General features: G+C 35.3%; 1 protein-coding gene across 5 annotated transcripts in view; it reads right to left on the minus strand.

Annotated features, from left to right (window-relative positions):
• LOC105465516 (TBC1 domain family member 32) overlaps window positions 1-13,177 on the minus strand; it is a 227,177-nt gene that overhangs the window by 38,696 nt on the left and 175,304 nt on the right. For all 5 annotated transcript variants that reach the window (XM_071096373.1, XM_071096370.1, XM_071096374.1 and 2 more), the window contains one exon: window positions 5,539-5,622. In XM_071096373.1, coding sequence (XP_070952474.1) covers window positions 5,539-5,622 — 84 coding nt within the window. The remainder of the gene's footprint in view (window positions 1-5,538; window positions 5,623-13,177) is intronic.

Here is a 13,177-nt window from a genome sequence, read left to right on the forward strand (position 1 = left end):
TACATCTAAATATGTGAACTGTTAGATATTTAAATTTGTTCCAGAACTATAATACATTTCTTTGAATATAGATGTGAATACATTATATGTGTGTGTGTGTGTATATATATATATATAAAATTAAATGTCATATTGAAGATACAAAGGAGTTTGATACCTAATGTAACAATTTAATCTAGCCATATATAATATAATAAAACTATCAAAATGGTAGTTTAAAGTGAATGCAGTAGGAGCAGAGAAGAGAGAATCCTGCTTAGGAATAAGAGGAGAGGTTACATTCTAGCTGAAACTTTACAGGTGAGTCGGGCATTATCATGTGGATGTCATGGAGAGGGAAGCATTCATCTAGAAGGAACAACAGGAGCAAAAATTTAGTGAGGCAAATGCGCAGAATGTGTTTGGGCAGTTAATGGTAATAAGGCTAGAAAGATATGTCTAACTTGAATAAATAACACATATTTGAATGATGGTTTCTTCAGCAAAAGAAGAAGTCACATCACCCTTACAGGAAAGATGATCTGTTATCAGTAGTATATGCTAACTCTATTTTCTTCACTGTCTCTTTATTCACTGCCCCTTAAGTATTGGATATTCATCCATGGAAAACTTCATTTCTATACTCCGTTTTTTCCTTTACACAGTTACTATTATAAAATAATCGTTGTAAGGTACAGGTGAATCAAGTAAAGTTTCTGCTCAGAAATCTTAAATGGTTTACTCTATTGCCTATTAAGATACTCATTGACACACTTTATAAAGCCTTCCTCCATCATTCTTTTATCCATTCTTTCCTTTTTGTTCCAGGTGCAGAGAATGACATTTATTGACATTATTGACATTATTGTTGACATTTATTGACATTATTGTTCCAGGTGCAGAGAATGAAATGATAGGTAAAACACACACACAAAAAAAAACCCTAAAGAAATTTACAGGAATGTGAAGAATTAGACACTAAGTCAGAATATGAGAAAGAAATTACAATGAGATATATTGGCTTTATATACCAAGCTGATGGCTTCGTAATTTGTATGTGTAGCCCACACTTTTCCTCTAAACTCGAGTCACATATGCAGAATGTATAAAGCATATTTACTTGAATGTCCGACAAGTATCTAAAACAACAAAAAAGCCAGCACTTAATCACCCATTCCTCTCCTATTCTTTTTTATCTCAGTGTACAATCATCCCATCCTCCTAGTAACTCAGAAAAATAGCTTAGACTCCTCCTTGACTCCTTTCTTTCTCTCATACCCCACATTCAATCTGTTACCCAATTATGTTGGCACTATCTTTAAAATATATCCAGAATCCAAAAACTTTTCACGATCTCCATTACTGACATCCTTATCTCAGCCGGTACTGTTTTTCAATAGCTTCTTAACTCATTTCCCTGCTTCAGTCGTTTGTCTTCCTTCAGTCTTTTCTCAAAACCACAGCCACAAAGCTCTTATAAAATGAAAACCAGCATGTCATGTGGTTTTTCTCAAAACCACAGCCACAAAGCTCTTATAAATGAAAACCTGCAACGACTTTCAAGATCCTGTATCATGCTCTCCTATCTGACTTTTAACACCACCAATTCCTCTCCTTTACTCCTTTCCAGCCATATTAGTCTCCTTCGTGACCATTTGTTAGCACTCTCTTGCCCTGAACATACCCATATATCTTGCCTGTACTTCCCCTGCTGAACTGTGGTTAAACAAAACAAAACAAAACAAAACAAAAACACATCATCAATAAAACTTTATATGAAAACTATTTAATACTGTAATCTTCACTCCTAAAACTTCCCAGCTACTTTTTCTGTTGTGTATTTCCTCATGTATCATTACACCTTTTAACTTACTGAATATTCTACTTATTTTCTCTCTTCCCACTAGAAAGTAAACTCCATAAGGGGAAGACTTCTTCTGTCACAGTGTCAGTACCTAATACAGGATAATTTGTTGAATAATGAACACGTGTGTCTGGGACAGAGGGTAGTTGGGAGTGATGTGAAGAGTTTAGTGTTCTGCATGGAAAGAAAGTATGATGCTAGAAAAAAGGAAGGGGCAGGATGATGTAAGATCATGGGTACCATGACAATAAGCTGAGACTTTATGCTGTGGTCAATGGTGAGAAATGGCAGAGGAATGATTGGGTAGATTTACATGTCAAAGATCACTCTGAGAGCAGTGTAAAGAGCACCTTTGAAAAAGAACCAGACTCCAAGTAGAGATACCAACTGAAAAGGTTATTATGACGATTTCTCTTGTTACAGATCTTAATGTAAAAGCTTTCTATTTTTCCCCTCTCAGTATGATGTTAGCTGTGAGTTTATCACATATGGGCTTTACTGTGTTGAGGTATGTTCCTTCTATACCCAATTTGTTGAAATTTTTTTTTTTAATTATAAATGATGTTGAATTGTATCAAATGCTTTTTCAGTATCTATTGAAATGATTCTGTAGTTTTTGCCTGGATGATCTATCCATGGCCGAAGTGGAGAGAAGTCCTCTACAACTGTATTGCAGTTAATCTCTCACGTAAATTCTAGTAATATTTGTTTTATGAATCTGGGTGCTCCAGTGTTAGATGCATGTATATTTATTACTGTTATATCCTCTCACTGAATTGATCCCTTTATCATTATATAATGACCTTTTTGGTCTCTTTTTATAGTCTTTGCCTTAAGTCTATTTCATCTGATATAAGTATAGTTACTCCTATCCTTTTATGGCTGCACTAGCATAAAATATCTTTTTCCATTACTTCATTTTCAATCTATGTGAGTCTTGATAAGTGGAGTGAGTTTCTTGTAGGAAGCATATAGTTAGGTCCTATTTTGCTATTCAGCCATTTTGTATCTTTCAATAGAAAAATTCAGTCCATTCACACCAATGTTATTATTAATAATAACCATTTTATTACTTGTGTACTAGTTACTGTGTGATTCCTCTCTTCCTTTATCCTTTCTTACTACCTTCTTTTGCATTTATTTTTTTCTGCTAGTATTTTTTTAGGGTACCTATTATAGGTTTTTTTTTGTTTCTGTTTACCATAAGGCTTACTATAGTTTTACCATAAAGTCTTCCTATAGTTATAATGATATTATTTTTAAAATAACTTGATTGCAAAAACACACAAAAACTATACACATTAATTCCTTTCTACCACTATTTTGAATTTTTGACATCACAATTTATATTTACATTGCCTATTGCTTAACAAATTGTTGTAGTTATTATTTTTTAATAGTTTGTCTTTTAGTCTTCTTAGTAAAGATATAAGTGGTTTAACATACCATGGCTAAATATTAGTGCAATAATCATGATAGCATCCTTTTCTTTCCATTTTAAAACTCCCTTTAGCCCTTCTTGTATGTAGGTCTGAAAGTGATAAATTCCCTCAACTTTTGTTTGTCTGGGAAAGTCTTATTCTCCTTCATTTCTTAACATAGCTTTCCTGGATATGATATTCTTGGTTTACATGATTTTATTTTTTATTTTTTTCCAACATTTTGAGTATATTGTCCTACTCATTCTTGTCCTGTAAAGTATCTGCTGTTAGGCATATTGGAACTCCCTGGTATATTATTTGCTTATTTTCTCTGTTTTCAGGATCTTCTCTTTGTCTTTGACTTTGAGAGTTTGATTATAATATGTATTGGGGAATTCTTATTTGAGTGGAATCTAATTGTTGACCTTTTACCTTCCTGTATCTAGTCATTTGTATATTTTTCCAGGTTTGGAAATATTTCCGTTATTGTTTCCAGGAATAAACTTTCTAGCCCTTGTCTCTCTCAGTTCTCTCTTTAATTACAAAAACTCAAATATTTGTTCTTTTGATGTCATTATAAATCCTATAAGCTTTCTTTATTCCTTTTCATCCTTTTTTCTCCTCAGACTGTGTATTTTCAAATTATCTTCAAGCTCACTGATATTTTTTCTACTGTGTGATCAATTCTGCTGTTGATGCTCTTTATTACATTTTTTTCATTTCAATCACTCTATTTTTCAGTTCCAGGATTTCTGCTTAATTTTTAAGAATGATTTCAATCTCTCTATTAAATTTCTCTGATAAGTTTCTGAATTGATCTTAGTATTTTCTTTAAGTATGTTGAACTGCCTTAAAACAATTTAGAAATCTTTGTGAGATCACACATCTCCATCGTTTTATGGTTGGTCTTTGGCATCTTATTTTGTCCATTTGGTGAGGTCATATTTCCACGAATGTTCTTAATACTTGTGGATATGCAATGATATCTACATGCTGCAGAATTATGTATATATTTTAGTCTTTGCAGTCTAGCTTTATTTGTGCCTATCTTTCTAGAGGGCCTTCCAGGGATTCTAAGCAGACTGTCTGTAGAGTTCCCTGAGCCTGTGACTATTGTACCCATCTAGAGAACACTCTAAGCCCAGGCTTGCTGCATGTCTTGCAAGGACTGAGGTTGACATAGCTTTCCAGCCCAGAAAGACATGGGAAAGATCCAAAGAGAACACTGGAGCTATGCAGGAACTCTGGCCAGAAATCAGAGTCCAGATGACTATAAATCTCAGATGGGTGCGCTTTCCAGCAGGTCTCTGTATAAGGAAGACTGGAGTTGAGACTAGGCCCCTGGGTATCTCCTGTGGAAAGGAGGCTGATAGGCTAACTCATTGGCTCAGACAGGGATGTGTAAGCCAGCAGGTCTCTGTACAAGTTGGGTAGTTCCTCAGTCACAACAGGAGGGGCCAGAGCTGATACTAGGCTCCTTAAGATCTGCTGTGAGATGGAGCCTCATGTGCCTATCATGCCGGCTCAGATGTGCACACATCTCCTAGCAGGTCCCTGCACTGAAAAGACAGCTCCCCAACTGCTGTAGAAGAGATTAGAGCTGATACTAGTATCTTAGGGATCTGCTATGGGATAGAAGCTGGAGAGACATGTCTCAGCTCAGAGGGGTACATGTCACTCAGTAAGTCCCTGTACAGTTAAGATTGCAGCACAAGAAGCCAGGGTTGAGACTGGGACCTCTCAGTATCTGCTGCGGGACACAGGCTAGCATGCCTATCACACTGACCCAGAGAAATGCATATATCTTTTGTTAGACATACTGAGTTTGAGGGATTCTGTGGAATTATCCAGGTGATGTTTCTTATTAGGCTGCTGGAAATACAAGAATAAAGCCTATAGTAGATCTTTGAGTGAATGATGTAAATTTTGAAATCATCAATATATGAGAGATAGGTAAATGGTATAAGCAGAGGAGACCACTAGAGAATAATGGATAGAATCAGAAGAGTAGAAGACATTGCTTAAGGCAAAACAACTTTTAGTGGATAGAGAGAGAAAAAAAAAAAAAAAAGCTCAAGAAAGAATCCCAGAGTTACAAGGAAACCCAGACATTTACAAAGAAGAGAGGCTTAATGATATCTGGAATGTACATGGCACCAAGTAAGAGTCTGTTAGGAAGAGAAAACTGCACATCTGTAATATCATTACACATCTCCATTGATTATCTTGTTATATACTGAGTCTTTTTCAAACTTCAAAATGTTAAAAATGTACCTGTATACTCCACTGAAGGGAAGTAGCATTCAGATGGGCTTTCAGTGAGATGAAGCACAAATTTTTCAAGTAATTCTACTAAGGCTGTAATAAACAAGAGAATAATTAGGATATTAAAGGTCAGAATAATATGTGACAATGCATCCTTAAATCATAGAACTAGCATATAAAAGTCATCTATCTGAACTTCACAGATACACTCTAAGGGAGTTCAATTCAAATGCATACTGTTTTAGTATTCATAACACTGTTTCTGATGCAAATTAAACTTTAATAGCTTAGCTGAGAACCTATTCAACATAAAACTGAAAAAGGATCATCTGTTATCTTTAGATCCTCTAAGAATTATTTCAGAATTTGCTAAATGATTTCAAAACTGAAAGTATCACTAATTATGCTATAATACCTTTGTTCTTCATGCATAACTAAAAAAAATATTAGTGGGTTCTAAGGCTAAGATCAATGCATAGCTCATTCAAAATCAGGACATATTATATGTTTTACATGCTTTGCAACTGATGGTATCTATTCAAGCCAACCAATATCAAAAGAAGGCTTGACCTAGCTGGCTTGGAAGTGATAAAATGGTTATTTTCTAGGCTGGTTTGATAATGCCACTAGGCTTACATCTAATGCCCTTGAAATGGATATAAACAGGTACAATATAATTAATATGCAACCCAGAGTTTGTTGTGGGTTTGAGTTTTTTGTTGTTGTTGAAAATAAATGAATTTGTAGAGTCAATGTTATGCTTTAAATAATAAGTACACTTTACTCACTATGTAAAATTGTCCCTTAATTATATCCAGGATATTAACTCTAACCTATATTAACTAAATGAACCCTATTTCACATATAAGTACATTTTAAGTATATAATTCTTGAAGAAAAATTAGTGTTCAATGGGTGAAAAGTCCAAAATCAAAGAGGAATAACATATGCTTTTCAGCAATTGTAGCTGACAAGTTTTATCTCATAATATTTTAATGGCTTAGGACAAAAATGAAATGATTTTATTCATTGAACTCTATTCATACGATGATTTCAAAGCTAAATGAGTATTAAAAGTATAAGAATCCAATCGTCACGGGTCAGAAAGGACATCAGTATTGTAAACTATTTATGTTTATAGTTGCTTAGACTGGTTCCATCTTCATGTGTAGACACAAATTTTGCCATACTTATAAAAATCTTTCAAAAGTCTTTCTTCTATGAATTAACAAATTAAATAGGCCTCAGGTGAGAGCATTTAAATTCTATGTGTATAAACTTCTTTCTTTATAAATCACTTAATACTGTCTCTTGAGATTATAAATTTTGCAGAAAGAACAATGTCTTCATGAAGTTCAGATATAATCATTCTTAGTTTAATAATAATTTAAGATGCAAGATATACATTAGTAACAAAGATTATACAGAAAGACACTTTTACAACTCTAAACATAATGTAATAATGTAATTATTTTTACTTCAGCACAACCATGTTTGCTACACACTATGTATTTAAGTAAAGTGCTTTAGTTAATGGGAAAAGACACAGCATATTGCTAAGCAAGTCTTTGAATCCTGTGCCTGAGATTAGGTCAGAAATACAGAAAATTCATTACATCTGTGAAAGAACTACATACAAAATAATTTGATACTTGAGTCACATGACTAACTGCATACATAGCAAGCCACACTATTTTCTGACAATACGGATATTCAAACATGTTATTAGATCAGTATATTAGAGGCTTACAGATGAACTAATTCTATATTGCATAGGTAAAAATGACATTTACTAAAGTACTCCCAGAAGGCTCTAGATTTCTACTGATGCCTATTTATTCATTTTGCCCAGCAACCCTTAAATAGCAACATATATTTTTAGGTATTTTGAGGGATAGGGTATACTCATGTAATGATGTTAAAAATCGATCTATATGTGGTAATTGAACCTATGACTCTTATCTCAGTACATCTTTCTAACCAATTGTAAGTGTAGCTGAACTACATAATTACTAAAGTGACTATTTATCTCAGTATGACCAACAGCCTCACTGTCAACCCACTGAAAATTCCATTAACTCAAGGAAATTAATTCATGTCACAAAACAATCCCTAACTTTAAAACAAATTAACTCTAGGATGTTACTATCCAGAAAGTAAACTACAGAATATTCTTTCCTCTAAAGTGAATTTTTAAATTTTAAATGACAGATCTGGAATTTCTATAGAGGGTTTTAAATTATGGGCCTTCTCCCTTTACTCATATCTATTTCCTGGGGTAGGAATATGACACAAATAGAGTATGAAACCAAAATTTATAATATTTATATACTAAGAAGAACACGTGGGTTTTCTGCTGAGAGAAAACTAAGGCAGACCATTCAAGGATACTTGGGTATTGATTCTGCTTTCTCCTTGGGCTTTGTCATCTGCTATGGTCTAAATGTTGGTATCCCTGAAAATTTCTTATGTTAAAATCCAATATATACCCAAAGAGATATTACTCAGAAGTTTTGCCTTTGGGAAGTCAGTAAGTCATGAGGGCTCTGTCCTCATGAAAGGAATTAGTGCCCTTATACAAGAGGCTGAAGGGAGCTGTCCTTCCCTCTATTTCGCCATGTAAGGCTGTAGTAAGAAGGCACCATCTTTGAAGTAGAGAGCAATTCCTTACAAGACACTGAATCTGCTGGTGCCTTGATCTTGGTGTTCCCTGCCTCCAGAACTGTAAGAAATAATTTCCTAATGATTATTCATTAGAAATATTCTCAAGTATTTTGCTTTAGCAGCCTGAAGAAACTAAGATATCATCACAACAATAACTGACTCCAGAACTAGGACAGCTCCATGCTTTGAGTACCCATACAACCATTCTGTTTTTCACTTTCAGTATAGTATTCAATAAATTACACTTTATTATAAAATAGTTTTATGTTAGATTTTGCCCAGCTACAGGATAACATAAGTATTCTGAGAACGTTTAAGCTAGGCTAGATTAAGCTATGATATTCAATAGGTTAGGTGTGTTAAATGCATTTTCAAATTATGATACATTTATTAGGATGTAACTTCATTGTAACTTGAAGAGCATCTGTATAATATTGTATTGAGTGAAATGTCCAATAAAGTACTATGGTTTACATTGATTTTGATTAAAAATAAAAAGTGATAATACATGAAGGATGAAATTATAGGTAAATTTTAGCTCTTTATTTTGCTTATTTATAATTTCTGGTTTTCCAAAAATAAATACTTTAGATAATTGTCCAGTTGCTAAGTGATGAATACTTAAAGTAGTGGTAGAGGATATGAATGAGAAAGAACAAATTAGAGACAGACTTAGGAATAGCATCTGTAAGACTTGGTGACTAAGAGGACAGGTATAATTCAGGGGATAAAAGGAAGAAGTCAAGGAAAAGGTTTCTCCTTTCAATGATTGAGTAGATTACTATTGGTCATAATCAGAAAAGAGAAAGCAACAGGAAGAACATACTTCATTTTATACTCTCAATGGTATCTCACACAGGAAAAACCTAGATTGGGAGCACTAAAATTTAAACAAAGGGGACAGTAGGATTAAATTACCAGAGCAAAATAAACTTAAATGTAACCAAAGGTAAATTAAAAATCACCATATTCCTTTTTAAAAAAGAAGACTGTTATATGAGAAGACTTTTTATAATTATGAGTAATTATGTGGAATCGCCTAATGCTCATTGCTGGAGATGAGATTTTTCCCCAACACTATGTTCCATAAAAAGGAACCAGAAACCCTTAGACTCTATTTTTAAGAGTATCAAAGTAATGAATAGGCAGGACAAGGTGGTTCATACCTGTAATCCCAGCATTTTGGGAGGCTGGGGCAGTTGGATCACCTGAGATCAGGAGTTTGAGACCAGCCTGGCCAACATGGTGAAACCCTGTCTCTACTAAAAATACAAAAATTAACTAGGTGTCATGACATGCGCCTGTAATCCCAGCTACTCAGGAGGCTGAGGCAGGAAAATCGCCTGAACCCAGGAGGTTGCAGTGAGACAAGATCCCACCATGGCACTCCAGCCTGGGTGACAGAGCAAAACTCTGTCTCAAAAACAAAACAAAGTAATAAATAACTGAGGTGAAGACTTGTGGAAAGTGCCCCAAGCTACCAAGATTCCAAAGAAAACACAGTTTTAATGGTAATGTTCTACATGTTTGTCCTGTTTCAGAGGAATGAATAATAGTTAAAACAGCTGGTATTTCTCTTTTGTCTTTTTTTTTTTTTTTAATACTTTAAGTTCTAGGGTACATGTGCATAACGTGCAGGTTTGTTACATATGTATACTTGTGCCATGTTGGTGTGCTGCACCCATCAACTCGTCAGAACTCATCAACTCGTCATTTACATCAGGTATAACTCCCAATGCAATCCTTCCCCCTTCCCCCGTCCCCATGATAGTCCCTGGTGTATGATGTTCCCCTTCCGGAGTCCAAGTGATCTCATTGTTCAGTTCCCACCTATAAGTGAGAACATGCGGTGTTTGGTTTTCTGTTCTTGCGATAGTTTGCTGAGAATGATGGTTTCCAGCTGCATCCATGTCCCTACAAAGGACACAAACTCATCCTTTTTGATGGCTGCATAGTATTCCATGGTGTATATGTGCCACATTTTCTTAATCCAGTCTGTCACTGATGGACATTTGGGTTGATTCCAAGTCTTTGCTATTGTGAAAATGCCGCAATAAACATACGTGTGCAAGTGTCTTTATAGCAGCATGATTTATAATCCTTTGGGTATATACCCAGTAATGGGATGGCTGGGTCATATGGTACTTCTAGTTCTACATCCTTGAGGAATCGCCATACTGTTTTCCATTATGGTTGAACTAGTTTACAATCCCACCAACAGTGTAAAAGTGTTCCTATTTCTCCACATCCTCTCCAGCACCTGTTGTTTCCTGACTTTTTAATGATTGCCATTCTAAATGGTGTGACATGGTATCTCATTGTGGTTTTGATTTGCATTTCTCTGATGGCCAGTGACGATGAGCATTTATTCATGTGTCTGTTGGCTGTATGAATGTCTTCTTTTGAGAAATGTCTGTTCATTTCCTTTGCCCACTTTTTGATGGGGTTGTTTGTTTTTTTCTTGTAAATTTGTTTGAGTTCTTTGTAGGTTCTGGATATTAGCCCTTTGTCACATGACTAGATTGCAAAAATTTTCTCCCATTCTGTAGGTTGCCTGTTCACTCTGATGGTAGTTTCTTTTGCTGTGCAGAAGCTCTTTAGTTTAATGAGATCCCATCTGTCAATTTTGGCTTTTGTTGTCATTGCTTTTGGTGTTTTAGACATGAAGTCCTTGCCCATGCCTATGTCCTGAATGGTATTACCTAGGTTTTCTTCTAGGGTTTTTATGGTATTAGGTCTAACATTTAAGTCTCTAATCCATCTTGAATTAATTTTCGTATAAGGAGTAAGGAAAGGATCCAGTTTCAGCTTTCTACTTATGGCTAGCCAATTTTCCCAGCACCATTTATTAAATAGGGAATCTTTTCTTGTTTTTCTGAGGTTTGTCAAAGATCAGATGGCTGTAGATGTGCGGTATTATTTCTGAGGACTCAGTTCTGTTCCATTGGTCTATATCTCTGTTTTGGCACCAGTACCATGCTGTTTTGGTTACTGTAGCCTTGTAGTATAGTTTGAAGTCAGGTAGCGTGATGCCTTCAGCTTTGTTCTTTTGACTTAGGATTGTCTAGGAGATTCGGGCTCTTTTTTGGTTCCATATGAACTTTAAAGCAGTTTTTTCCAATTCTGTGAAGAAACTCATTGGTAGCTTGATGGGGATGGCATTGAATCTATAAATTACCTTGGGCAGTATGGCCATTTTCATGATATTAATTCTTCCTATACATGAGCATGGTATGTTCTTCCATTTGTTTGTGTCCTCTTTTATTTCACTGAGCAGTAGTTTGTAGTTCTCCTTGAAGAGGTCCTTTACATCCCTTGTAAGTTGGCTTCCTAGGTATTTCATTGTCTTTGAAGCAATCGTGAATGGAAGTTCATTCATGATTTGGCTCTGTTTGTCTGTTACTGGAGTATAAGAATGCTTGTGATTTTTGCACATTAATTTTGTATCCTGAGACTTTGCTGAAGTTGCTTATCAGCTTAAGGAGATTTTGGGCTGAGACAATGGGGTTTTCTAAATATACAATCATGTCATCTGCAAACAGGGACAGTTTGACTTCTTCTTTTCCTAACTGAATACCCTTTATTACTTTCTCTTGCCTGATTGCCCTAGCCAGAACTTCCAACACTATGTTGAATAGGAATGGTCAGAGAGGGCATCCCTGTCTTGTGCCAGTTTTCAAAGGGAATTTTTCCAGTTTTTGCCCATTCAGTATGATATTGGCTGTGGGTTTGTCATAAATAGCTCTTATTATTTTGAGATACATTCCATCAATACTGAATTGAGCGTTTTTAGCATGAAGGGGCTGTTGAATTTTGTCAAAGGCCTTTTCTGCATCTATTGAGATAATCATGTGGTTCTTGTCTTTGGTTCTCTTTATATGCTGGATTACATTTATTGATTTGCATATGTTGAACCAGCCTTGCATCCCAGGGATGAAGCCCACTTGATCATGGTGGATAAGCTTTTTGATGTGTTGCTGAATCTGGTTTGCCAGTATTTAATTGAGGATTTTTGCATCGACGTTCATCAGGGATATTGGTCTAAAATTCTCTTTTTTTGTTGTGTCTCTGCCAGGCTTTGGTATCAGGATGATATTGGCCTCATAAAATGAGTTAGGGAGGATTCCCTCTTTTTCTATTGATTGGAATAGTTTCAGAAGAAATGGTACCAGCTCCTCCTTGTACCTCTGGGAGAATTCAGCTGTGAATCCATCTGGTCCTGGACTTTTTTTGGTTGGTAGGCTATTAATTATTGCCTCAATTTCAGAGCCTGCTATTGGTCTATTCAGGAATTCAGCTTCTTCCTGGTTTAGTCTTGGGAGAGTGTAAGTGTCCAGGAAATTATATCCATTTCTTCTAGATTTTCTAGTTTATTTGCGTAGAGGTGTTTATAGTATTCTCTGATGGTAGTTTGTATTTCTGTGGGGTCGGTGGTGATATCCCCTTTATCATTTTTAATTGCGTCGATTTGATTCTTCTCTCTTTTCTTCTTTATTAGTCTTGCTAGCGGTCTATCAATTTTGTTGATCTTTTCAAAAAACCAACTCTTGGATTCATTGATTTTTTGGAGGGTTTTTTGTGTCTCTATCTCCTTCATTTCTGCTCTGACCTTAGTAATTTCTTGCCTTCTGCTAGCTTTTGAATGTGTTTGCTCTTGCTTCTCTAGTTCTTTTAGTTGTGATGTTAAAGTGTCAATTTTACATCTTTCCAGCTTTCTCTTGTGGGCATTTAGTGCTATAAATTTCCCTCTACACATTGCTTTAAATGTGTCCCAGAGATTCTGATATGTTGTATTTTTGTTCTCATTGATTTCAAAGAACATCTTTATTTCTGCCTTCATTTCGTTATGTACCCAGTAGTTATTCAGGAGCAGGTTGTTCAGTTTCCATGTAGTTGAGCGGTTTTGATTGAGTTTCTTAGTCCTGAGTTCTAATTTGATTGCACTGTGGTCTGAGAGACAGTTTGTTATAATTTCTGTTTTTGT

The sequence above is a fragment of the Macaca nemestrina genome, chromosome 5, assembly GCF_043159975.1.
Source record: "Macaca nemestrina isolate mMacNem1 chromosome 5, mMacNem.hap1, whole genome shotgun sequence".
Lineage (NCBI taxonomy): Eukaryota > Metazoa > Chordata > Mammalia > Primates > Cercopithecidae > Macaca > Macaca nemestrina.